The sequence below is a fragment of the Marmota flaviventris genome, chromosome 18 (assembly GCF_047511675.1).
Source record: "Marmota flaviventris isolate mMarFla1 chromosome 18, mMarFla1.hap1, whole genome shotgun sequence".
In the NCBI taxonomy this organism is placed as follows: domain Eukaryota; kingdom Metazoa; phylum Chordata; class Mammalia; order Rodentia; family Sciuridae; genus Marmota; species Marmota flaviventris.
This window is the reverse complement of record NC_092515.1, coordinates 47,860,761-47,888,441: the sequence shown is the minus strand read 5'-3', so window position 1 is coordinate 47,888,441 and position 27,681 is coordinate 47,860,761. Positions and strand designations below refer to the sequence as shown.

At 39.7% G+C, this 27,681-nt stretch overlaps 1 protein-coding gene and 1 long non-coding RNA gene across 3 annotated transcripts in view; one reads left to right on the top strand and one right to left on the bottom strand.

The window, feature by feature from the left end:
• LOC139702721 (uncharacterized) overlaps positions 1–448 on the bottom strand; it is a 37,475-nt gene extending 37,027 nt beyond the window's left edge. Inside the window, exon 1 of the long non-coding RNA XR_011705299.1 lies at positions 264–448. This is a non-coding gene — a long non-coding RNA (uncharacterized lncRNA). The remainder of the gene's footprint in view (positions 1–263) is intronic.
• On the top strand, positions 447–27,542 carry Terf2 (telomeric repeat binding factor 2). 2 transcript variants are annotated; one of them, XM_027933082.2, is made up of 10 exons: positions 447–849; positions 936–1,031; positions 1,684–1,814; positions 13,554–13,640; positions 14,545–14,691; positions 16,712–16,818; positions 18,790–19,182; positions 23,918–24,003; positions 25,637–25,677; positions 26,408–27,542. In XM_027933082.2, exons 1-10 carry the CDS (start codon positions 471–473, stop codon positions 26,564–26,566), a joined length of 1,626 nt encoding a protein of 541 aa, XP_027788883.1. In that variant the 5' UTR covers positions 447–470; the 3' UTR covers positions 26,567–27,542. The 2 variants fall into 2 exon arrangements, with proteins under 2 accessions (XP_027788883.1, XP_027788882.1); XM_027933081.2 differs by having other exon boundaries at positions 448–849; positions 25,634–25,677.
• Positions 27,543–27,681: the final 139 nt, after the last annotated feature.

Genomic DNA, 27,681 nt, shown 5'->3' with positions numbered 1-27,681 from the left:
CCTCAACCTCCCCAACCGCTGGGATGAGCCATAGCTCCCAGCTGAACTTGCTTATTTTTAATGTTTGGTCCGCCACAAAATGTGCTATTTTGTGAATTTTGAAAATTATATGTCTAATGGTTTTTGAGGTTCTATTTCTTGACCTTGCTTGGGCTTACATAGGCTTTATAAATTATTTGCTAAAATGTAAATTTGTTTATTAAACTTTCATCTGTTATGTTCATTTGCACACTTTTCAAAGTGATTAGTCTGCAAGTACTTACTTTTCAGTATCTTTACTGAGTCCCACGTCTCCAGCATCGAATTCTTAAGTTTGGAGAGGAGCTCCCAGGTTTCGGTGGTGCGGACTTCAAGCCCCAGCAGGCATTGCGGCGGGTACTTCGGGAACTACGGGGGCCGGAAGGGGGGCTGGGGCCCCCGGTCCTTTCCCTCCCAGAAGCCCTCGGGCGGCTTGAAACACCGTCCGTATCATGGCCGCTGGAGCCGGGACTGCCGGTCCCGCTTCCGGCCCGGGCGTAGTGCGTGACCCATCGGCGTCACAGCCGAGGAAGCGGCCCAGCCGAGAAGGCGGGGAGGGCGCACGGCGATCGGACGGGATGGCGGGAGGAGGCGGGAGCAACGACGGCAGCGGGCGGGCTGCGGGCCGACGGGCGTCTCGCAGTAGCGGGCGGGCTCGGCGAGGGCGCCACGAGCCGGGGCTGGGGGGCGCGGCGGAGCGGGGCGCGGGGGAGGCACGGCTGGAGGAGGCGGTGAATCGCTGGGTGCTCAAGTTCTACTTCCACGAGGCGCTGCGGGCCTTTCGGGGTAGCCGGTACGGGGACTTCAGGCAGATCCGGGACATCATGCAGGGTGAGGGCCTGGCCGGGGGAAGGAGGGGTCTGTGAGCGCTGGGTAGCGGGTAGGGGTCGTCAAGCCAACGATGTCTTCTTTCTCAGCTTTGCTTGTCAGGCCCTTGGGGAAGGAGCATACGGTGTCCCGGTTGCTTCGGGTTATGCAGTGTCTGTCACGCATTGAAGAAGGGGAAAATTTAGGTATGGCTATATTTGTGTTCTTCTCTGGGCTTGCTTACGTAGGGTTTTGTTTTCAAACTTATATTCGGAAACTGAAGGATTCCGGGTTAAGGTGCACTGCTGTTTCCATCACGGTGATCTTTTTCATTCTACAATGGGTGTATTCTCTGGCTCTAGATTTCTCCAATTAAGGTTCTTTTGGTTGCTTTTGTGTGTGTGTGTGTGTGTTTCTCCCACCTGTTAATTGTTAATACAACTTTATTTATTGTCGATAGTGAGTTATATTAATACGGACATATTTTCCCCATGTTAGAGAATTTTTCAAAGTATGAGCACATTTTTTTTTTTTCCTGAATTGAAATTGGTAGCTGTTTAGCAAACTGTGTTCAGTTTCTGGCCACTTACATCTGAGGAGGATGTGTTATCCTGAATTTGAGAGGCAAATGAATATGTTAAAAAATAATTTAGCCATCTTGAGAAATATTAAATGATGTCACTTTAAACTCATTGATTTGAATTTGCCCTTATACAAAAGCCTGTGGCAAGTATGTCAGCAACAAAAACGAAAGTCTTCATATATTTGCATGATCCTTTGCCATAAATGTGTATATTTTTTGGACATAATTTCCACTCTTAGAACAGAGCTTAAAGTGAAAACTCTGCTTTGTCCTAGACTGTTCCTTTGATATGGAAGCTGAGCTCACACCATTGGAATCAGCTATCAATGTGCTGGAAATGATTAAAACGGAATTTACACTGACAGAAGCAATGATCGAATCCAGTAGAAAACTGGTCAAGGAGGCTGTAAGGCTCTAACTCTTCTTTTTTTAAAATTTTTTTTAATGTTTATTTTTTTGGTTTTGGCGGACACAACATCTTTGTATGTGGTGCTGAGGATCGAACCCGGGCCACACGCGCATGCGAGCTACCACTTGAGCCACATCCCCAGCCCTCTTTCTTTTTTTTTTTAAAGACAAAAATCAGGGGTCTTTGAGGACACAACTCTTAATCTTTTCTGGGTGGGATAGAGGATGAACATAGATGTTATTGTTAGACCAGGATGCAAGAAAAGACCACTGACTCCAATTAAAATCAAATTAAAGCAAGCTTATTATTTCGACCGGCCGGGCTGCCTCTCCCTCCCCAAACGGCGGGAACAAGACAGCACCCCAGCTTTTCTGAAGCCCAGCTTTATAGCCCAGAAAGTTACACAAAGGGGGGTTACAGATAACAGAACTCTGACAAGCATCACACTAATGGTAGTTTACAGTTTTTGCTGGCCCCAACATCAGAATCTATGAGGACCATTAGAGCCTCAGAGAGGGTCGTTATCTGGCCAAGGAAGGCCAATATTTATGAGGTGTCACTAAATTTCAGAGAGGGCTGCTATCTGGTCAGAGAGCCAGGCATGGGTGAGTTCAAGGCACGGACAGGCATTCCAAGCAGGTTCAGAATTTGCAGTAATTTATAGTAAAGCCGAAATTATCTTTTCATGGTTTTGTGGGGAGATGCCCAATTTTAAGAAAAGATCAGGTTGGGTCTATCAGTTATCTCTTTAGATGTACCCTTTCCCACCCAGATTTGAAATTTATCCTGCTTTTGTGATTTGGTGGTCTTCACTGTGGCCCTGGCAAGGGGAACCACTGTTGAGAGCCACAGCCGAGTGGGATGGTGCCTGGAGTTCTTCCGGAGCCCCGTTGAGGGCAGAGAGAGTTCCCGGGGAGTGCATGTGGAATGCCAGTGGAGTTCGGGCAATAAAGTAGTTCCTGTTTGAACCTACAAGTGCCTCGTGGCGGCTCAGTTATTTGTGCCCAGCCAGACTGCGGCAAACCACAATACCTAGGAAGTGGGTTGGCATTGAAGACTGACATTTTGGAGGTTATTGTACCATTCAGGAGGCTGTGAAAGGGTCACAAGTATATCTGATCTAGAATTTGGTCACTCTTGTTTATAATAAACCAAGGGGAGGCCAGGACCTTGGTGCATGCCTGTAATCCCAGTGACTGAGGAGGCTAAGGCAGGAGGATCACAAGTTGAAGGTCAGCCTGGATAATTTAGCAACACCCTGTCTCAAAATAAAATGAAAAAAAAAAAAAAAGATGACTAGGGTTATAACTCAGTAGTAGAGTGCTTATCTAACTGGCCCTCGGTACTGCAAAATTTTAAAGGGATGTGGCTTAGTGGTCAAGTAGCCCTGGTACCACTCCCCTTGAAAAAAAGAAAAAAAAAAAAAAAAGAGGATGGTATCCCCAAGGTGGATATGGAGTAGAGGGAGAAAAACCTTCCTTTGCAAGGAAGATACTGGTACCCTGAGACTGTTAAAACAGTCTCCAGTACCACAAAAATAAATAACCAAGGGGAATAGCTGGGTCTTTGAAATGAGGGACTGACTGTGAGCTCTTTCTTGCAGTTGTCTGAAAAAAAGAGAGGTATGGAGAAAATTCTCTTTGAACAGATAAGGAGTTAGAGCTTCTGGGGTAATAAGCCAGCTAGAAAAACAGGAATGATAGAAGAATGAATGCTAGAAGGCTGGCAAGGGCAATTTTCTTGAAATCAAGAAATGGAGTATCTGGAAAGTTGGAACTATCTGTGTGTTATGCTTCAGGTAACTACAAGTAATAGAACTTATTCGTATTGAAAAACATAGAAATGGCTGAGGGAACCAGTCAGAAAGATTTTTCTTCTCCATTAACCAAAATTGGAGACAAGAAAATGCAGAGATGGGGATTGAAGTATTGCCTTGGTTGAGAAAAGTATGGAAACTGGAAGAAAAAAGCACTCCATACATAAAAGGATAGGATCCTTCGGGTGCAGTGGTAATCCGAGGCGCCCAGTGGCTTGGGAGGCTGAGGCAGGAGGATTGCTTCAAGGTCAGCCTCAGCAAAAGTGAAGCACTAAGCAACTCAGTGAGACCCTGTCTATAAATAAAGAGCTTAAGATGAAAACTCTGCTTTGTCCTAGCTGGGGATGTGGCTCAGTGGTCAAGTGGCCCTGAGTTCAATCCCTGGTAACCACCCCCCCGCCAAAAAAAAAAAATAATAGGGATGGGATTCCAGAGGTTGATGTGGGTAAAGGAAGAAAACTTTCCTTTGCAAGGAAGATACTGATACCCTGTTTTAAAAAAACAACCAGTATACATGGGGTGCAGATATTTTATTCAGTTAAGGACCTTAGGTAGGAACTACTTTTCATCTTGAGAAGAATGCTTATATAATACTCACTTCCAAGGAGGAGTAATTCCAAGAATGGGGTTTTTTGTATGGTTTAGTCAGGTTTGTATTGTGGGAAGATGCCAGAAAAGTCATTAGCTGCCACAGTCTGGCTGGGCACAAATCAGGAGCCACTCAAGCAGGAACAAACTTTATTTCCGAAGTCTGCGAACACCACCCATGCGGCCCTTCCAGCAATACCACACACCCGGAACTTCCCCAACCAACGGCCAACTCCCCAGGAATCCCCGCGAGAACTCCAAAGTAGAGAACTCCAAAGTAGCGGGCAAGCGAGGAGGACAGCAGGGGTCTATATACAATTGAATACACAGCTAATCTTAATCATCATCATCTCAATGGCTCCCTCAACAATTAGCAAGAAAGGAGAAATCCATCCCTCCTTTCAAAACAGGTAAGCTTTTTTTTTTTTGAATGGGAAGAAATGGTACCAGTTCAGAGTAACTCATGTAATTTCTGTAGAATACAAGGATTACAGATTTGCCATCTGACCCCTCTTCTAGAGGAGGGCGTGTGTGTGTGTGTGTGTGTGTGTGTGTGTGTGTGTAGTTATACAATTTTATTATTTAAGTTCATAAGTCTACTGTTTTGGAGCTTCATTAGGACAGTCTATCAGCAAAATTTAAACTCACTTAAAACAGTCAGCTGCTGCCTAATGTGATGGTGAGAGTTGCAGTCATTTCAAGACTCAGCTGGGGTAGGGGGTTGGGTTGTAGGTCAGTGGTAAAGCGCTTTCCTAGAATGTGTGACGTACTGGATTCCATCCTCAGTACCACATAAAAATAAATAATAAAATAAAGGTATTGTGTCTATTTACAGGTTAAAAAAAAAAAGAGTTGGGGCTCGGGGATCTGCTTCCATGCTTATACACATGGTTATTTGCAGGATTCACACAGACCAAACCAACTCTGGTACAGGGTGTTAATGGGACTATGCAGGAGGTGGTGATCACTAGGGACTGTTTTAGAAGCTGAAACCACAATTGCCTTGATCCCCTAGTTACTTAATGATACTGTATCATTTGTCTTTTCAGTTTACTTTTTTAGAAGTTTCTCATTTAGTCTAGAATCTGTTAATGCTCATCTTTAGGATAAGCTAAATATCAGTGAGGTGTTTTTTTTTTTTTGATGCATTTAAGCTTTGTAAAGTGTCACAGTAATTTTTTAAAAGTTTATCAAGTAAGTTAACTTCTCAGTGCATGTCTGGGATCTCTGAAGTCTCTGAGGCCTTTCCAGAGGGCCCATGAGGTCAAACTTGTTTTCATAACAAAACCAAGATGTTATTTGACTTTCAAGCATTGACAGTTGTAATGATAGTGCCAAAACGTGAAAGGTAAAATTACTGGTTCCTTAGCATGCTCAAGGCAGTGGTAAATTATATTAGTAAGTGTTGTATTCTTTACTGCCAAATGAAGTTTTTAAAAAACTACCAGTTTCACTGGGCACAGTGGAGTTTGGGAGGCTAAGGCAGAAGGATTGCAGATTTAAGGCTAGCCTCAGCAATTTAACAAGACCCTGTCTTGAAATTTTAAAAAAAAATCATTTAATTGCAATAGGGGATAAAGATGATATTTGACACGGTGGTTTTTTTTTTGTTGTTGTTGTTACTGAGGATTGAACTCAGGGGCACTTGACCACTGATTCACATCCCCAGCCCTATTTTGTATTTTATTTAGAGACAGGGTCTCACTGAGGTGCTAAGAGCCTTACCATTGCTTAGTTGGGATTATAGGCGTGTACCTCCACACCCAGTCTTGAAATTTTAAAAAAGGGTTGGGATCCGAGCTCAGTGGTAAAGTGCCCTTAGGTTCAATCCCCAGTACCAAATCACCAGTTTCAGTAAGAATGTTTTTGCTCTAGCAGTAAAAATTCTACAATTTTATTAAATCTAGACCCATGAGTAAACATCTTTTTGGTATTTTGTGTGGCAAAACAGGGAGTCTATTTGCAATTTTTCTGTTGCTACCAAAACATGATGATTGTCTTCAGGAAAAGCACTTGTGTGAGTGTTTGAGTTGCATGTAGAACTAGGTGCTCTTTTTCCAGAGAAAGTGAACCTGTCACTCAAAAAATAGTTGACAGTGTTTGTTCCCAGTGAGAAAATGCAAGCTCCAAATGAAAATTAGAAAGCTTGTATTAACATGATTGATACCTTCCAAAGACTTAGGCTTTTCTGAAGATTATTGATATTAACAACTGTGACTGTGATTTTAAAAATGTTTTTAATGAATGTGTCAACATTTGGAAGATCTACATAACTCAGTGAACTACTGTTTTCCAAGCAATGGTGCTTGGTGTTACAAACCATTCATGGATGAGAGATCCATTTAAAGTACTGGATAAACTGATGGATTTCAGTGTTATAGATAAAAGCAATTAGAATGCTCTTTCCAAGTTTATTTCTGTGTAAAGACAGGTTATTTAATCTACTAAATCAAATTAACAACAGATTGAATATAGCTGCAGTTATGAGAATCCAGCCATCTTCCATTAAATCAGATATTAAAGACTTGCAAAAATTTAAATAATACCATCCTTTTCGTAAAACTTCTAAAAAAGTTCATTAATTCTTCACAAATATGTTATTTATTTATGTTAACCTATAATTTTTTTAATGAATTAATAAATATTTTAAAATTTTCTGTTTTACATTTTTCATATGGTGAATATCAACAGATATAATCCCCAAAAGCTCTTTGGGATCCTCATAAACATTTAAGAATAGTAGAAGGGAATCGTGAGACCAGAAAGTTTGAGATGTGCTTCTGAAAGCTGTGAATTATATTGAGACTACATTGATTTTTCTCTTCATAATAAAGAGAGATTGCTCAGATTTTTTTGAGAACCAGGGAGTACAACATTTATGGCATATTTTCTTAGGAAAGATTTTTCATTTATTTATTGCTTCATAAATTTATTTGTTTCTCTTATTTGTTGCTTTTTTGTTGTCTAACATTTTTCCCTTGCACCTTTGGTAGCAGGATCTTGATTCTTTCAGGGCCTTATTCCGTTTGTAGTGCTGGTACATCAAACACATCAGACTACTTTCTTATTTATTCTATTTGTTTGTTTGTTTGAAGTTGCTGTGGCTATCCTTGAATTTATGATCCTCCAGCCTTAGCCTCCTGAATTGCTGGGATTATATGCATGTGCCACCACACTTGGCTTCTTTTTTTGGTACCAGGTATACAACCCATAGGTGCTTAACCACTGAGCCACATCCCAGCCCTTCTTTATATTTTATTTAGAGATATGGTCTCTCTGAGTTGGTCAGGGCCTTGCTAAGTTGCTGAAGCTAGCTTTGAACTCATGGTCCTCCTGGCTCAGGCTCCTGAGCCTCTGGGATTACACATGTGCGCCACAGTGCCCAGTTTACACTTGGCTTATTAGAACTATTTTTTGAAACAAAAGCATTATCAAGGCCTTTTAAACATTATTACTTCCCAGATCCACCTCATTTTTTTTTTAGTATGTGCTTTATATTGTTTCTTTAGTCCTATGAGTTTAGTCCTATTATATGCTTTTTGGCATTTTTCCCCCCAACATTTCTTTCTCACTTATTTTGAAAATTGCTTGTAATATCCTTTTTGTTTCAGTTTGTCAGAGACCACTGATAGGGCTTTTTATTTTTTATTTTGAGACAGGGTCTTGCTAAGTTGCCCAAGCTACCTCAAACTTGTGATCCTTCTGCCTCAGCCTCCCAAATAGCTGGGATTTCAGGTGTCACCACTACACCCAGCTTAATTTCACTTTTGAAAGCATTCGCATTTCCTCTCTTGTTTTACAAATTAAATATAGGAAGACCTGTGTTTCAGTTCTGGGGAAGGTAGAGGAAATACATTCACTCTCTTCTATTTCTCCCTCATAATGCTACTATAGATTTTGAAAAGAATACATGGAGCATCTCTGAGGATTCTGAAATGTAAATGGTAGTGGATAGCTGGGGGGAAAAAAGACCAAATTTGAAGTTTCACCAAATCAGTGTTGTGTAGTTTAACATTCTGCCCCTGTGTATCAATTGGGATGGACTCATGCAGTCTGAACCCTAGAAATGCACTCCAGATGTGAATAGAAAGAACTCCAAGAGATGACCTCTCTTTCTAGTTTGAGTAGAAGGAGTGACACTTCTAAGGGTCAATGATGGTGGAAGAAATCCACTTTTTTTCCTTTTTGTTTGTGATACAGTGGATTGAACTACAGCCTCATATGTGCTAGGCAAGTACTGTATCTCTGAGCTACATCCTTATCTCTATTTTATTTTGAGATAGGATCTTGCTAAATTTTCCAGGCAGGCCTTGAACTTTAATCCTCCTGCTTCAATCTCCTATTCAGCTGGGATTATAGTCAGTCATGCACCACCACACCCAGCCATTTTTGTTTTTTTCTGTTTTCTCTTCTCCAGTCTGGCCCCCAGGTAATGCTATCCTGGCATCTACAGTGTCTAGTAGTGACATTGGCAGCAGGGCAGGCACTTAAAGCTGAGGGAGGACAATATTTTCTCTTACTAGAGGAATTTTGATTTCCTAGAACTTGGAATAGATTCCATCACTTTTACCGTCTCTAACCTGCAGCTTGGCCCTGGATACAGATGTTGTTAGTGTGTGACAAAGTGGGGAAACTAAAATGAATGCAAGTCTGGTTCAGAATTTGAAAACCAATCAGTATAATCCACCATATTGTCTAAAGAAAAAAAATTTCATATGATCCTATCAGTTTGTGAAAAAAAAGCATTTGAGAGAATACTCTATTTTTTTAAAAAATATTTATTTTTTAGTTGACACAATACCTTTATTTCACTTGTTTATTTTTGTATGTGGGCTGAGGATCGAACCCAGGGTCTCGCATGTGTGAGTTGAGTGCTCTACCGCTGAGCCACAACCCCAGCTCCCAGAATACTCTGTTAATTCCAGATAAAGACATTTCAGCAGCTGGGTGCTGTGGTGCACGCCTATAATCCCAGCAGCTCAGGGGGCTGAGGTGGAGGATCTCGAGCTCAAAGCCAGCCTCAAAAAAAAAAAAAAAAAATATCTACAAAAAAAATCCCACAACTAATGTACTTAATGGTGAAAAACAGAATGCTAAGATCTGAAAGAAGGGGCTTGGGTTGTGGCTCAGTGGTGGAGCGCTCGCCTAGCATGTGTGAGGGCCTGGGGTCGATCCTCAGCACCACATAAAGATAAATAAATAAAGGTATTATGTCCATCTACAACTAAAACATATTAAAAAAAAAAAACTGAAAGAAGGCAAGGATGTCCATTCTCATCACTCGTATTCAACATCATACTGGAAGGCCTGTGTGATGAAATAAAGCAACAAAAAAAAAGAAGGCATACAGACTGGAAAAAAGGAATAAAATTGTCCCTTCTGCAACTGACTTGACCAAGTAGAAAGCTCCATGGAATATACCTAACTATAATTAGTTTGTCAGTGTTACAAGTTAACAAAATTGGTAATATTTTTATATACTAGCAGTGAACAATTTAAAATAGAAATACTGAAATAATGCCATTTATAACAGCTGCCAAAAAGGAAAAAAGTAAAAACTTTGATATAAGCCTAGCAAAACAAAGTATTTTGGATGTGGAAAATACAAAAAAAATGATGAATAAAGTGAAGACTTATTTAAATGACTAATGGAAGACTTGTTATTCAGTTTTCTCCATTTGATTTGTAAATATTCATATCATAATTTTAGCAGGACTTTTTATATAGACTAGCTGATTCCCAGAAGTATGTGAAAAGTCAAAGGAACTAAAGTAACCAAAAGAATTTTATAAAGGAAAAAAATTGGAGGATTCATAATACTTAATTTTAAGAATAACTATAAACCAGTCAGGGCAAAGAAAAGAAAGTTACAGTACTCATGAGCATAGAGATGCTATGTCTGTGTTTTATTTATGTCTCTAAATAAGTGGACCAGAAGGGAGAGTTCAGAAACAGACCCACACAAATATGACTTATTTTTTGACAAGGATGTGAAGGCACTTCGATGGAAAAAGGATAGTTTTTTCCAACAAGTGGTGTTGAAACAGTGGAAAGTTGATATGCAAAAATGAACTGTGAACTTAAGCACATGTTATACTAAAATTAACCAAAAAACAGATCATAAGCCAAATGTAAAACTTATAGAAGAAAATTTTCCATGTCATGGTTAGGCAAAAAGTTCTTAGATATGACAACAAAAACATAATCTACAAGAGGAAAAATGGATACTTGGACTTCATCAATATTTAAAGCTTTTGCTTTGGGGTAAAAACTTTTTTTTTTTTTTGTTTAATTTGGAGGGAGTACCAGGGATTGAACTCAGGCACTTAACCAATGAGCCACATCCCCAGGCCTATTTTGTATTTTACTTAGAGACAGGATCTCACTGAATTGCTTAGTGCCTCACTTTTTTGATGAGGCTGGCTTTGAACTCATGATCCTCCTGCCTCAGCCTCCCGAGCTGCTGGAATTGTTTTTAATAGAAAATAAGCCTATATAATACTACATTTTTAATGTTCAAAAGCCTTAACAAAAAGAATATAGATGTGAAAAAGGCACATGAAAAGATGTTCGACCTCATTTAGTCATTAAGGAAATACAGATTGAAACCACAATACCAATTAGTATTCCTGAACTTTAAAAATAACAATAAAAATGCTATATTTCAAAACATGTTGCACATGATAGATACATATTGTTTTTGTCAATCTGAAAGAAGTGCTGTGAGTATATGGAACAATTGGAACTCCCATATATTGATGATAGAACTGCAGAATGGTTTAGCTACTCTATACCATAATAGTTTAGTCATTTCTTATATACTTTCCATAATGACCCAGCAATCCCACCCATGGATATTTACCTCAGAATATAAAAGTTAGGCTTACATCAAAACCTATACATGAATATTAGCATCTCTATGCGTGAAGACCAAAGATTGTAAACAACCCAAAGGTCTTTCAGTGGATGGATAAGTGACAGTGTGTCCATATGGAATACTTACCAACAAGAAAAAAGTGAACCTGGATAGTACAACCACATAGATGGACCTCAAAGGCATTAGAGTGGGAGGAGCCAGTTTAACCTGATAGTGGTACTACCATCTGATTCCACTTATATGGCATCAAAACAGCAAAAAGATCAGCAGTTAGAGAAGAGGACAGGATGTGACTACAGAGGAGCTGTGTAGGAGGCTTTCTATGGATCTCAGTGGTGGTTATGAGAGTGTGTTATGTTAATATTCAGAACTGTGCAGAGTGTGGTGGCACATGCCTGTCAGGGAAGCAGGTGGATTCCCATCTTAGCAGAGGGGCAAAGCTTTAGGAGTGGGCATTACCCAATGGAGTGGGCTGCCTTCTTATTCCTTTGTAATATTGCCCCTTACTTTTTTTGGATAGAAAGTTCCATCCAACCTCCCCTTGTGTGCCCCCTATATAAAAATAAAAAATTCAGGTGACTTTTTCTCTTTCCAATGGACTCCTAAAGTCGAGAGCCATCATCGGACCCTAAGAGAAAGATATTTTCTGTCTGTGTAATTATTTTGTGTGAACCCAAATTCATCTGGGGTGACCCTGAATGATTTAGTTACCTGCAGTTAAAAACCCCTAGGTTCAATCCCTGGTACCAAAAAAAAAAAATCAGAACTCTCGGTATAAAACAGGTTGATTGTTGATTTTGCTATGTGCAAGTTAAATTAACAAACGTAATAGGACTTTTAGGATTTATAAAACGTAAAAGCTTGTACTTCAAGAAAGTAAGGATAATCTTAGTATAGGTTTTCTGCTGAAAATTATGTGTAAGTGGACATGGTTATCTGATTAAAAGAAGAAATTTATTTTGTAGCTTTTCTAGGTAGCACGAATTTATGATTGTGCCTGCTTATTTAAGAGCATTTGACACCAGATTCTTGGATGGCTATGTTTAGCGTGTTGAGGATGAAATCACCAGAGATTGGTACTTAATGAATTCCCTTGTTAGTCTTCCTCCTCTTATTCTGTATCTTTCTGTACATTCTTCTTCATAAAGATTGAAAATATTTGTGGAAGCCTGGTGTGGTGGTGCACACCTGTAATCCCAGCAATTGGGGAGGCTGAAGCAGGAGGATAGCAAGTTTGAGGCCAGTCTGGGCAATTTAGCAAGACTCTGTCTCAAAATAAACAGGGCTGAGAATGTACCTCATTGGTAGCATGCCCCCAGATTCAAGCCCTGGTACCACATACACACATGATGAAAAAATCTGTAGAAAAATTTTGCTTCTTTTTTTAATGTGATCTTTTCAAAATATCTGTTTCTATATGCTCTCTTTAAGGGTTTAAAGTGACTATTTTATCCTATTAAATAACTCCAAATGCCCTTCATTTTCTGTTTTTTTTTTTTTTAAATTTTTTTGTGTTCACATAAATTAAAATTTCATTTTTAGGGGCTGGGGTTGTAACTCAGTGGTTGTACACGTGAGGCACTGGGTTTAATCCTCAGCACCACATTAAAAATATATATATAAATTAAAGGTATCGTGTCCATCTACAACTAAAAAAAAAATTTTTATTTTCAATCATTGTTATTTTCCCTCTACATATATTCTTTTGGGCTTTCTTTATGAAGGCTCTTCTTTTTCTCTGTGGCTGAAGAAAACTTCTCGTTCTACCTGGAACTTTGTCCTTTTTATTTACCACTTGTGGATGAGCTGGGTTTCTTGGTTTCAATAATTCCCTGAACACTTTAACTAAAGCTGCTTGCTAATAGTTATGGTGTAAAAGCCTTGTTTTTTTATTCTCCTACAGAACTGGCCTCAGGCCTTTCCAGGATGTAACTGAATATGATCCTCCAACTTGTGAACCCTGTCTCAGCAAACCCTATGGTCAGCAAGCCACTTGTCCCCCTCCACTCCCCTACATGGTAGATGCTTCCTTCCCATCCACCCATTACTTCTAAGCTCTTGCAACCAAAAGTAACAGAAGCAATTGTTTTGTGGATTGGAGGAATCTAGAATGACTCCTGTCTGTTTTGTCTTTCCTTAGGAGGCCCTATTCACATTGGTTAAATGGTCTGTAATCCAGGGGATCCCATGCTGCTCTATCAGCAATTTAAAAAACAATCCATTGTAATGTTGAAAAGCTACTATCTTATAAGCTGAAAGAGACAGCTTACAGTAGTTCATAACCCTTAAACAATTACTCTTGGTTTTTAAGTATAGGAATTTGATATGATGTGAAAAAGTTCTTGGGTAGGTAAGGCTCAGCTTTACTTTTAGTACAGTTTATTTTGATATTTGATATTCTGATAACATCTTTCATTACAAAAGTAAAAAAAAAAAGTTTTTCCTCCTTTTGTAGGCTGTCATTATTTGTATCAAAAACAAAGAATTTGAAAAGGCTTCAAAAATTTTGAAAAAACATATGTCCAAGGACCCAACAACTCAGGTAAATTTCATATATTTTTCCTCCCATGATTTATATCCATCTTATTGCTTTTTATGGAACAATAGGGAAAGGGCTCTTTGTCAGGTATATTATCACCTTTAAATATGAAGTGTCTATAGCATGTTGTCTTTTATATCCAAACCACTCAGATTCAATTCAGTATCTGAGATTGGCTTTTCAAAATTTAATTTTCATTAGACAAATTTACATAAGCCATTTACTTGTCTCATTTCTAGCTGGTTTGTGACAGAACATTTATTAGGCTGACGAGCTTTGTAATGTTCTAACTTTGTTTACCTAAGTGCTAATCCTGTAGATTTGAGGAGATTCTGTGTTGCAGAGAACTTAACACCTGTCTTCTGGTGTCAAAAACTCTTTTGGTCCTCTGCTCTTACTTTTTTTTCCTTTAGAGATTTAAATTTTATTTTTTGAAAAGGTAATGTATACATAATATAAAATTCAAAAGTCATAACAAAATGTTTAGTGAAATTCCCTCATTTCTGACCCTTTCCCGTCTGTTCCCCTCAGTTTTATCCTTTCACAGATTTGCATCTGCAAGCACATTTGTGTGTACAGTCGTACACATGTACCCATTTTGCCTGTTCCCATCCACATGTGACAACATATTTTATGTGCTGATATTGAACACTTTTTAATTTGCTTTTTTTCACTTAATAAATCTTGGAGTTCTGTGGTAGCACATAGGAGCTCTTTTATTCTTTGTTTTATAGCTGCATAGTAATTCATTGTGGCTGAGCCATGATTTATTGACTAGTCCTTTGTGCTGGACTTCTCTTACTATATGCATACAAGTGATTTTCATTGACAATGATGCAACTCATCATTGAATTTTTACTGATGTTCTTTTCCTTTCTCATGTTCCATAACACTGTCCTTTGTGTAGAAGCTCAGAAATGATCTCCTGAACATTATTCGAGAAAAGAACTTGGCCCATCCTGTTATCCAGAACTTCTCTTATGAGACCTTCCAGCAGAAGATGCTGCGCTTTCTGGAGAGCCACCTGGACGACACAGAGCCCTACCTCCTCACGGTGTGCCTTGACCTCTCCTTTCTTCCTAGTGATGTGCCCTTGAGGATGTACAGGGAATTAGAAAATTAAAAGTGAGCTGTGTGCAGTGTCACACACCTGTAATTCTAGCAGCTCAGGAGGCTGAGGCAGGAGGATTCAAAATTTGAGGCCTGACTTAGTGAGACTCCACCTCAAAATTAAAAATAAAAAGGCTGGAGATACAGCTCAGTGATAGGTTGCCCCTGGATTCAATTTCCAGTGCCACCAAAAAAAGAAAAAGAAATGAAAATGTGTGAAAAAGACTTTGAATTACGTGTATTATCTCCGTTAAATAATTGCCTTAAAAATATACAGCAGAGGGGGCTGTGGCTGGGGCTCAGGTGTAGCACACTTGCCTGGCATGTGTGAGGCACTGGATTTGATTCTCAGCACTGCATATAAATAAATAAAACAAAGGTCTATGAACAACTAAAAACATATTTGAAAAAAATATGTATAGCAGAGATACTGACAGGCAAATGGAACATAACTGGTCTCCCTCACCTCCCATTTTTACCTCCTTTACATCCAGTTATTCTGTTGTGGTTAAAGTAGAACATTTACTTACATTCTACTGTGGTTCCCACAGGAGATGAATGAAATTTGAGCAAAATTCTGGGGGAAAAGTGTGATTTGGTCCATGTGGCTTGATGGATTTCTTAACAGGAAGAAGGCATGGAGAAAGGTGTGATTGGAAATTTGATATGGTCAAAAGGGGCCAAATGAAGGTGATCTTTTAATTGGATCAAAAAGATAAGCATAAAAAATTGAAGCAGTGAGGCTCAGACAGCACTGGGAAGAACTGGAATCCAGGCTGTCCTATGATGGACCATAATGAAGGAACACAGGATGAGAAGCTTTTAAAAAACAAAACCCCAGGATTTTCAGAATTTTGAAAATATCCAATCCTGTAACAGTAGGTCTGTCAGGCCCATGTTAAGATAGTGTCAGTGATCAATGCTAGCAATCTTTTGGCAATTATCAAATTATTTGTAAAGCAGTTAGTTTGGGATATTCAGTGAGTAAGTGTCAGTATACTAGACCCTGGCCTAGTTGTGTTCTAATCCTTTGCATTCCAAGTAACTGGAAAAAAATCCTATCACTGTGTGTGAGGCTAGAAATCTCAGCTCTTAAGATACCACACATTACAGATATCTATATCTGAATCTGAATGATATTGAACTTACTGGACATGTATAAGGCTTAATTTGAGGGAGACAGACGAACAGTGAGAGTTAGAGCAAGAATGGTGTGCTTGTGGCTTCATGTGTAGTATAAGGAGGGTTTTTTTTTTTTTTGGTACTAGGGATGGAACCCAGGGGCGCTTAACTACTGAACCATATCCACAGCCCTTCTTATTCATTTTGAGACAGGGTCTAAGCTGATTAGGGCCTTGCTGAGTTGTGGAGGCTGGTGTTAAATTTGCAATTTTCTGGCCTCAGACTCTTGAGCTGCTGGGATTACCGGGTGTTCCACTGTGCTTGGCAGAATAAGGCTTTTCAAAGTTGTCAACAAGGCAAAATATATATGTGGAAATACAATAAATTTTATACATGTATTAAAAACCAGCCATATAAACATTATTATATGGCATTTGAAAAAAGATGTTTGGCTTTTTTATATGATCCTAAAGGTATACTTACTTGGGAGTCAAATAGAATAGGGCTGAGATTGGAAGGATAGGAGAAGAAATGTAGAGTAAAATTATTTGGTGTCTGAAAGATTAAAGACTTCTTTCAGTGTCAAGAGGGACAGCACAACTTGACTTGAATTTTCCTTTAGGGTAGATAACTATGAGCCATTTGTGGAAATGTAACTTTTTTGATGAAGGAAAAAAGAAAGCAGTTTGACATGATTCTCATTGGTCCACTCTGTTTTATGTCTTCCTTCAGTTTATGTCTGGATTGGATTTGTAAGTTTGCATATTGAGGATGTTCTTGGTGAAAGGAGACTAATGGAATTCTGTGGCTTCCTTTTCCTGATGACATCCTTCCTTTTTCAGATGGCCAAAAAGGCTTTGAAATCTGAGTCTGCTGCCTCGGGTACAATGAAGGAAGATAAACAGCCAGCACCAGAGCCTGTGGAAAAGCCACTCAGAGAGCCTGCAAGGTGAGCGGACTGCCTTTTTGTGGTCTTGGGGAAAACATTGAATAGGATCAGTTCCTCTTGGTTATTTGACCTACTAACATGTCATTGGATTACTTGTACATGGTACTCTGGAAGATAAAGCATACACTGTGGAGAAAAATATGAATATCAAAGAAGGGATGTCTGGGATTCATGACAGATGTTCCTGATTGGCTCTTCCTCAAAGTTCTGTCTCCACTTTTCTCTCTCTCTTTGCCATGCCCATATCCTGTGAATACTTATTTCCTTAATGTATTAAAAAAGCAGTATTCAGATGTGTGAGTCAAAATCTCAAATTGAATGGGGGGCACATTAGATATCTCTCTTCCAGCCTATGTATTAGTCCATTTTGTGTTGCTGTAACAAAATACCAGAGGCTGGATAACTTTTTATATAAAGGTTGGGGGGGACATTTATTTGGCTCAGGGTTTTGGAAGTTTGAGGACCCCCATCATGATGGCCTTTTTACTCTAAAGTACTAAAGTAGTGTAGGTCATCACAAAGCAAGAAACAAGGAGCTTGAATTTGTGTGTATGTCCTCTAGTCTCTTTCCCTCCTCTTAGAAAACCATCAGTATTCAGACACAGGGACTGTACCCTGATGGCCTTGTCTAATTCTACTCACTTCTGAAAGGCTCTACCTCTAAACCTCATAGTCTGATTAAGTTTTTACCCTCTTATATTGTCAAAATGGGTTAATTTCCACATGAATCCTGGGAGACATAAAGTCATATCCACACCATAGCAGCCTAATAAGGACATAGCAAAGTGGATCCAGACATAATACAGTCCAGGGCATGGGACTGGGAAGGAGAAAGGATGTGCTTTTTACCATCTGGTGATTGGTGCCCCATAGAAATGTCCAAGCATGCCCACACTTCAGTGGTTCAAAATTTGTGTAAGAGGTCCATTTTTTCTTTCGAGATTTCCCAATTGTTGAATGTTGATAGTTCATTTTATTTTTTATTTCATACTGGGGATTGAACCCAGGAGTGCTCAGCCACTAAGCTACATCCCCAGCCCATATATTTTATTGTGAAATGAGGTCTCACCAAATTGAGGAGGCCGGCTTAAACTTGGCAATTCTAACTTCTTCTTCTTCTTTTTTTTTTTTTTTTTTTTGTGGTGGTGGTGAGGATTGAACCCAGGGCCTTGTGCATGCAAGGCAAGCACTCTACCAACTGAGCTGTATCCCCAGCCCCGGCAATTCTAACTTCTTTTTTTAATATTTATTTTTTAGTTGTAGTTGGACACAATGCCTTTATTTTATTTATTTTTATGTGGTGCTGGGGATCAAACCCAGGGCCTCATGTGTGCTAGGCAAGCGCTCTACCACTGAACTACAACCTCAGCCCCAGTTCTAACTTCTTAGCCTCCCAAGTTGCTGGGATTATAGGCATGCACCACTACAACTGCCTCTGGCTGACACTCCATTTTAAGGTGGAAAAAACCCCTTCTTACCTGTAGGCTGCCAGTTTGCCCCTTTCCTGACAGTTTTTGCTTTAATCACACAAGGTATTCTAAATGATAGATGAATTTTTTATAAAAGGCAAGTCTCTCACTGTTCCAAGATAGCATAGTACATGTTCTCTAACAGTTCTCAAGATCTGGTTCTTAAATGTGTGTAGAGACCAATCAGTTATCTCTCATACGAGGGTTGGACTGGAACAGCTGGAAGAAGAATTGAGATTTCAAGGTGAGATTGTTCGATTACAGTGGATTGCCCTCCTGGACTTGTGGTACATAGGCAGTATTCGGAGCTCTTACAGGAGAGAAAGCTCAGTTTATAAATAAAGTGTGTGTGAAGCCAGCCACTACCCCATTTTTTAACTGTTGAGTCCTTAACTTAAGCAGTCCTCTGTCTGATTTGAAGCCTTACACTCAAGAAAAAGTTGTGCCTGTTTGAGCACCAAAAATGGTGAAATTGATCTTTGTTTATTTACTTTATTCACAGACAGCTACGGAATACTCCAACCACCTTTGGAATTATGACTCTGAAGGCAGCTTTCAAGGCTCTGTCAGGTGCACAGGATTCAGAGGCAGCCTTCTCAAAACTGGACCAGAAAGATCTGGTACTTCCTAATCAAGCGTCCCCATCATCACCAACCCTCAAAAACAAGAGACCCAAAAAAGATGAAAATGAAAGCTCAACTCCTGTTGAGGGTGAAGGTGGCTCAGAACTGCAGCCTAAGAACAAGCGCATGACTATAAGCAGATTGGTTTTGGAGGAGGACAGCCAGAGTACTGAGCCCAGCACAGGCTTCAGCTCCTCCCAGGAGATCATTCCAGCATCTCCACCTAAGCCCACCGCTCTCAACCAGCCCCGCCCTGGGGACAAGAATCCCAAGTATGAAGACCTTCTTTGTAGGAGTTTTGGGGCTGGTTGGCGGTCCTGGTTGGGCCTGGTATTACTTCCATGAATGAAGTAACTTTCAGTGGTGAAGTTATTCACCACCAAGGCTTGCTCAGACTGCTAGAATGTGACTTGGGAAAAGGGCGTGACGATGTAGCAGTTCCTGCCAGTTCTGAAGGCCCATATGTAGGCAGCCCAGCATTGTACTAGGGCATGAGGGAGGATAGATGGAGGGTTTCTGAGCCTCCTCCCCATCACTGCTTTTGTTTTTAGCAAACATCTAAGTGCCTTGACTACTAAATATTAGTCTTGTTTGTTAAAGAAATTTGTTTGGATTGGGCCATGTTATTCTTAAAAGAGACTTAATGAATACTTACAGTTTTGCAACTTTTATGAACATTTTAAACTTGGCATATTCAGTAAATACTTATTAATCTTCCACATCCTGCTAGGTACTGTGGGGCAGTGGTTATAACATTTTAATATTGCTCCCCATCATGACTCCCAACCCAATATGGCTTTTGAGTTTTGCTGCCCTTTGTGGATCCACTCTCCAGGTAAACTAGTCTGCTTGCTGTCTCTGGAACATTGTCTATTTCTACTACTATACTTTTGTTTCCTATCATTCCCCACAGTGGAATATCATTTTTCCATCATTGCTTGTTACAATCTCATCCGTCTTCAAAGGGAAGGGAAGCTACTGTGGATTAAGGGCTTTCTGGGGCCAAGTACTTTAATGTATTATCTTACTGAATCTACAATCCTTACTCTGAGATGCTATATTAGTCCTACTGCATAGATGAAAAAAGTTTAGAAAAGTTGGGATCTCACCTGAAATCAGAGCTGAAAGTGGGAAAACTAGGATTTGGGTTTTTTAAGCCAGATTGATCTTGACACAAAAGCCTGTATGTCACATATACCAAGTTGCCTCTCAAAATTGCCTCCTCTATGAACTCTTCCCTGATCGCTCCTGCTATAAGAGATCCACTTTGCTGATCCACATTGCGATCTTCACCCCTGTTCTATCTTGTTTGAGGACCCATGCTCTGGCTTTATTGTGAGCTTCCCCAAAGGGCTAAGCATCTAATAAGTGATTTCTCCTCAGGCACAAATTATTTGGATTTGGATGTGAGTCAGTGGCTAGCAAATGGGCATAGCTGAGGAGAGCTCTACATACATTGTTCTCATTTATTCCTCACAGAAGTCCTATACAGTGTAGGTATTGCCCCCAGGAACAGATGAAGAAACTGGAGGAAGTGCAGGATTGCAGTGTTTGTAAATGGGAAGATTTGTGAAGGTTTCAGACATACCCATTTATTTCATATGTCAAGAGCATGTGAATGAAGTATGGTGGGTACCTAAAGCAGGGGTTAGCACAGTTGGAGTCACCTGCCACTGGTGTTTGCAAATAAAGTTCTAAGGAACATAGCCATACCCATCAGTCATGGATTGTCCATGAGTTGACTCTGACCCTGAGTTAGGTAGTCACAATGGAGATGGCAAAGCTGAAAATATCAGCTGGCCCTTTATAAAAAAGGGATCCAGTGATCTTTGCTCTAAAGAATGTGTGAGGTGCCCTGGGAGATCTGGGGAAGGATTGATGAGCCTGCTCAGCAAAGTCTTGTGGAGCAAATCTTGCAGAGGAGCATTGAGCTGGCCTGGAAGACTCGAGTAGGAGGTCATCAAGCACACTGAAAAGGAGAGGGTTCTAGGAAAGACTTCCAGGCCCAGAAAGCGTGGCATGCTTCAGAGTGGTCTGTGTAGTAACTGATAAGATAGTGCAGTGATTGGGAGAGAAGGGAGGAAGAAAGTTGGATGGGCAGATGGGCCAGATCTTGGTCTGTAAGGCAGTTTCTCATACTGAGCTTCAAGTTGCAAAGACTTTTAAAATATTTTTAAAGTACTTATTCTGCTGAATGTGGTGGTACACACCTGTATTTCCACCTACTTGGAATGCTGAGGCAGGAAGATTACAAGTTCAAGTCAGCCTAAGCAACTTAGTGGACCCTGTCTCAAAAAATCAAAAGGGCTGGTGATGTAGCTCAGTGGTAGAGTACTCCTGGGTTTAGTTCCCAGAACTGCAAAACAAAAAAATTCCCAGGCTTCTGACTGCTGAATTAGAAAAGGCAAGAGAATGCTCTGTAATATATATACTTCTATAACCATGTCCCAGATAGACTTTAACTTAACTAATTTGCAGGCCTGAAGGGACACCACTGAGGGCTTTTGAACAGGCACAGAGTAGGGAGAGAGGCTGGAGACAACTGCCAAGGAGCAGGGAATGCTGAGGAAGCATCAGGGTGAAGAGGCAGGGCTGGGAGATCACCTAGAGTGCAAGGTCATGACTCCTAGCTTTTTATATCTTCCACAGCACTTCAGGTAGCCAGTGCTGATTAGGTATTAGCCAAATAAATGAGGCAGGTATCATGGGCCACACCTTCTCCCTTAGTTTGTTTTTTGTTTTATAACATAGCATTCTCAGCCTAGAACCCAAGTACAAAACTTAGCAATGAGGAGCATAAAGTGGCCCCAGTTGCTCAGGACCACACAGCCATTAACAGTAGAACCCTAATCTCGGCTCCCACAGCAAGAGAAGTAAGCAGAGGCAGCATGATGTCATCTTCTGCAAGAGTCTTGAAGCCTCTACAATGAGTCCTGAAACATTCATGTGGGTGGTAATGCTGAGAGTCCAGAGGAAGGGGAGATTGTTAAAGTGACTGCAGGAAGAGGGGACAACTGGGGAAATGATGGGCCAGGAGGGAATCAGTTTTATGCCAGCACTGTGACAGGAAAGCTTAAAATGTAACCTTCTGACTTTAACTTATAAGTAGTAAATAATACAGTAATGTTCTGAGACGGAAAAACCTCATGAAACTTCACTTTATCTGAAGCAAGTAATTCTCAAATAATACTATGGGGGATAAAATCTACCATTTTATCAGCCACTTGGTTAAGTAATTTCTTAACTTATGGAACTCAGGGTGTTTCAAGCCTGCATTTATTAGCCAAATTACTTTCATTTGCTACTCACCTGCAAAAAAAAAAAAAAAAAAATATATATATATATATATATATATATATGTATGTATATATATATACATATATATATATATAAAATTTTTGGTACTGAGTCACATCCCCAGCCCTTTTATATTTTTTTTTTTTTTTGAGACAGAGTGTCCCTAAGTTGCTGAGGCTGCAATCAAATTTGCAATCTTCCTGCCTCAGCCTCCTCAGTTGTTGGGATTATAATGTACCACTGTGCTGGATACAAAACAGATTTTTAATAAACATTAAAAATCAGGTTTTTTTTTTCCCAGAGAGGAGACAAATTGTCTCTACTATCTGTGTTAACATCTGTAGGTCATTTTTATCTACATACATTCTCTTCAAAACAATTCAGACACTCCCCATGTTTGTTTTGTAGAACACATTAAGAACATATTCTGAGGTCAGCTTTGTGCTGTATTTTGTTCCCAGAGCAATTATACTACTAATCAGATAAGCACAGTTAAAGTTGATTAGAAGAGAAAAACTGCAATTTTCATTTGGTAATTTGGGTTTGGGTTTTTTTTAGCTGTGGTCTTTTGTGGTTACACACAGTACTAATTTTGTGTTTATAGGAAGGATTGTTTGCTTATCACTCTAAATTTTGAGGATATAATTCCTTTTTGGCTTGGATAATCCCAATATTGACTTAACTAGTGTATCTCTAGCCCATGTTAGGGGGTGTGTTACTGTGCAAGTGTTTGTGGTAGATAAATTAAGGCTGACTTTCAAGTAGCTTGTGGTTAGAAGCACATTATGAAATAATTTTTTATAAAGTGGAAACACTTCTGTGGGGCAGAGAAATGGGGCCTTTTGGTCTGAGTTAGGGTCAGTAGATAGAGGAAGAGGTGTCATTGAAAGATGGCTGAGTTTACTGGGCAGGCAAAGGACTCCTAGGCAGAGAGAACAGACTATGGAGAGGCAGGCAGGTGCAGAGCTGGTAGGAGAAGCAGCAGAGCAGCCTGGCTCTGCTGTAGGGCAGGTATTGGGGGACCTTTGATAGGAAACTGTCTAGGGCCAGCAGACTATATAGGCATTTAGGCGTTGCTGGTTAGACAGAAAAGCCATCATGTACTGGAGAGGGATGTAGTAATTTTAAGACAATTTTTTAAGGGGAAGAGGCTAGTTTAATGCTGGCATGAGGCACCTTGGGCTTGAATTAGAGGAAAGGAGAGGGACAGGAAGTCAGTTTGAAGTTAAGAAAAGAGCATATCCATGAAGGAGAGGAAAGAGTTTGCAGCTTCTACTTTGAAGAATAGGGACCTTGAAGACAATCAAAACCAACCAACCTTGGGGCTGGGGTTGTAGCTCAGTGGTAACGCGCTTGCCTAGCATGCATGACGCACTGGGTTCGATTCTCGCACCACATACAAATAAATAAAAATAAAGGTCCATCAACAACTAAAAAATATTAAAACAAAACAAAACACCAAGGAAGAGAACAGAAATTGAGGGGATGCTGAAATACTTGGTGCTGAGTTAGAGGGATGCTCTTGCAGCATGAGGGATGTTTATGTTGAGATGCCTGGCCAGTCCAGGGGAAGGGACAGTGCATTCGGGAGTTGTATATAGGTGAACCCTAAATGAGTGCCACGAGTGAGCCAAGATGAGAACGTGGGGTGAGAACGTGGGGTGATTGGGATGAATATTTCATACCTTGTCCTCATTGATCTCCCCTCAGAGTATCTAAACGCAAGTGGAACAGCTCCAATGGAGTTGAAGAAAAAGAGACTTGGGTGGAAGAAGATGAACTATTTCAAGTTCAGGGTAAGCTACAAATTCCCTGTGGTCCCTCCTTAATATTTGCTATGATTCTCATCATTCATGTTCCAGAAGTTGCTGTCTCCAAACTAGAAAAAGTTAGTAAGTTCCTGACCTCATTTGATTTCATGAAGAGTTAGTTTTATATCCTTTCCTATTAAACAATGGAGACCATTTTAATGAACCCTAGGGTATTTAATAAAGACAGTATAAAGGTCATTGCTGCATTCTTTTTTAAGTAAAATAAAAAAAAAAAAACAAAAAACTCTTATCTGTGATTGTGTGTGTGTGTGTGTGTGTATGTATAATATATGGTAATAGGCTTTACTTTTCCCTAATTAATACCCAAATTAATAGCATTTGCATTCGAATCTCTCCCACCACATATTTTAGATTCTGATGGAGATACATGAGTGCTAAATCTTCATTTAGGGTTTTCTAAAGACTTTCTTAACATAGCAACAATAATCATTTGCCAGTCCCAAAGATTTTGTCCTTATAAATACCTTGATTGATGGAAATGTAATTGGTAAGATCAAGACCACATGGAGGCTGCGCACAGTGACACAAGCCTATAATCCCAGTGGCTTGGGAGGCTGAGGTAGGAGGTAGGAGGATTGTGAATTCAAAGCCAACAACTCAGTGAGATCTTGTCTCTAAATAAAATACAAATAGGGCTGGGGATGTGGCTCAGTGGTCAAGTGCTCCTGAGTACAATCTCTGGTACCCCCCCCAAAACACACTCACACATACCAAAAAAAAAAAAAAACAAAACTCAAAAAACACCCACATGGAGAATGGAGGAAGTAACAGAAAAACAGTAAGAATGACATTAAATGTCTAAAAACAACAGAATATAAAAGTTCTAGAAAATACCCATTCCCAATGCAAATTTGTCAGTTTTAGAAATCTGCTTCCACTGTTGTATACTTTATAATTATGAAGGTTTTTTTCCCTTATACATAGTCTGTCCTGTAAGTATCCTTTTGTTTACCTCTGTTATTTAGGATAGTGACATCTGCTAAAGCACTCACTCTGGCAAGTTTCATGTTCATACAGAATTGTCTCTTCTTGAAGCTTTTCTTTGGCCTCCCATTGCCTGAAATGTCCTGTGGTTTATACTTTTATACCCTCCTATCGCTCTCTGACCTTTAAAAAAAAATCATCTTGGTGCATTTTTTTTTTTTTGATGTCTGACCTCTTTTTCATGGGAGGATCAAGGACTTGAAAATTTGGGCATAAAATAGTAAAACTGTTATTTCAAAGCAGCGGTTAGCAAAGGGTTATAAACTAGAAAATTATATATGTATATATGATACATTAAGGTATTATGTATGATTTTCCCTCAATAATTTTAAACAATGATAGTCTTAATTTAAAAAGGCTGAACTCCATCATTAACCAACATTTATTGGAAGACTGTTTGTAAAGCACTTGATTTGTAACAGATTCTCATGGGCTGAAATTACTAATGTTTGCAAAGGACAAGAATAAATTATCATTTAGTGGTGTCCTTTCTTTCTCAATGTTTGTGAAATTTGAATCAAGTGTTCCCTATGGGGACACTTGTTTTCTTCTTGTGGTTTGTGCAGAGAAAGGTGAACTCTAACTTGAGTCTACTTTTAATGTTTTCCAGCAGTACCAGAGGAAGATAGTGCAACCGGTATAACAAAAAAGCAGGTAATTTAAAATTCTCTGATACAAATTTCGTGATTAGAAAAGAGGTAAAATAATTCCCCTTCTTATAGGCCTCAACTACCCATGCCTCTGGTAAAAGTTTTTTTTTTTTTTTTTTTTTTTTTTTTTTGAGATAATTCAAAGAAGGATTGCCAATGGACAATAGTTACTCTCTAGAAAAATAATTTGGAGAGTCTGACATACTTTCTGGATCACATACATTTTTGAAGTTTGGAAAACAGAAATGATTATTAGTCGAGAACGAGATGGCAGGAAATTTACCAAATGTCCAATCTGTAGCGTTCATTTACTATCTTTACCATGTTTTAAGAACATAACTGGGCCCAGTGGTACACACCTGTGATCCCAGTGGCTGGGGAAGCTGAGGCAGGAGGATCACAAGTTTAAAGCCATCTTAGCAACTTAGCAAGACCCTAAACAACTCAGGGAGACTCTGTCTCAAAATAAGGGCTGGGGAAGTGGCTCAATGATTAAGTGCCCCTGAATTCAATCACTGGTACCAAAAGGGAGAGAAAAAAAAAAAAAAACAAAACCCTCCTTTTAGGTTCAGATTATTCTCTCTGGATCAACCAAGATCCTACATGCTAGGCAAGCATCTGCCATTGATCTACACCCCCAGCTCTCTCCTGTGATTCTTGAATTTACCTCATTACTATTTTGGAGAACATGTGAATAGAGACAGGCTTTGATAACTCTTGGTTTTCTTTTGCAGAAGTGGACTGTGGAAGAAAGTGAATGGGTCAAGGCTGGAGTACATAAATACGGGGAAGGAAACTGGGCTGCCATTTCTAAAAATTATCCGTTTGTTAACCGAACAGCTGTGATGATTAAGGATCGCTGGCGGACCATGAAAAAACTTGGCATGAACTGAAGCAGGCTTTCATTTTCCCAGAATTCACAGGAGCATGGTTCCTAATAATAATCCCTGCTGTTTCTTTCAGAAGCTGGGCTGGGATGAGAATTGTGGGCAACCTTCTTCAATATGGGGGAGGTCCCAGGTCCATTTCATTACTTTTGAAGATCATGGAGCTAAGAACTAAGAAGCAAAGCCAAGCCTACCTTGTGTCCTTGGCAGAGGTGACAGGCACAGCTTGTACAGTGCCACAATACCATTAGTGTTTCCCTTCTTTAGTGGTTTGCTTAAATTTAAATCCCCAGTAATCTGTAGAATCTTCTTCTAGGAAATGGTGGAGTCTGTTGGAGTCACTTATGATTTCATGACCTGTTAAATCCAGCAACAGGAGCATCATCTGGAGTGAACTTGTTGTTTTGGCCTTCTGATGCAAATGCAAAGGAACTCCATTGATTTTGAGCCCAGGTTGATGAGAGATCAGTCCTTGTGGAATCATTTTAAAAACTGTTTAGCCACCTGTGAAATCAACCATAGATCTGACTGCCTTGGCATTTGCTTTTAATATGTGCTACATTGGCAGGTTTATCCGCCACTTCTCATGTGGTTGAACCAGTGTGTTTTCTTGGTAAAATGGTGATTGTAGATAAGCTTAGCCCTCTAAGTCCCACCTCCCTTTTCAGTTTCGTTCCTTATGCTGGACTTCAAAAGCTTAAAAAAAATCCTGATTGAATATAAATACCTAATTCCATTCTTTGTGAACCGGTTGCTTCTGCCTATTCCCTAATTGTGCTGTGTTAGTGTCTTGCACTGGAATTCAACATTCCCTTCTCCTTTTGTACTGTGTCGTGCTTGCTGTCTCTCTCTGACATCCTTAAAGATTGTCTTTTTAGCAAAAACTTTCAGAAAGAGTTTTCTGTAATCTTTTTTTAAAATATGAGAACTAATTATTGTCCATACTTGTAGCATTCTTCATTAAAGTCTTGCTTCTCTCAAATTTAAGTAGTTGTTTAATTGCAGCACAGCATGTTTTCACAGATGGAGGTAGTGAAATTGTGAACAAACTTTGCAGAACTACATACATTGATCAAGAAACTGAAGTTAGCCAGGCACAGTGGTGCATGTCTGTAAACCCA

What these genes read in the sequence shown, in the direction of transcription:
- Terf2 (XM_027933081.2), top strand. Translation starts at nt 471, where the DNA reads ATGGCCGCTGGAGCCGGGACTGCCGGTCCCGCTTCCGGCCCGGGCGTA. An exon ending in GATCCGGGACATCATGCAGG is followed by an intron (nt 850 to 935) that starts GTGAGGGCCTGG and finishes CTTCTTTCTCAG; the next exon opens with CTTTGCTTGTCAGGCCCTTG. An exon ending in CCTGGGGACAAGAATCCCAA is followed by an intron (nt 19,183 to 23,917) that starts GTATGAAGACCT and finishes ATCTCCCCTCAG; the next exon opens with AGTATCTAAACGCAAGTGGA.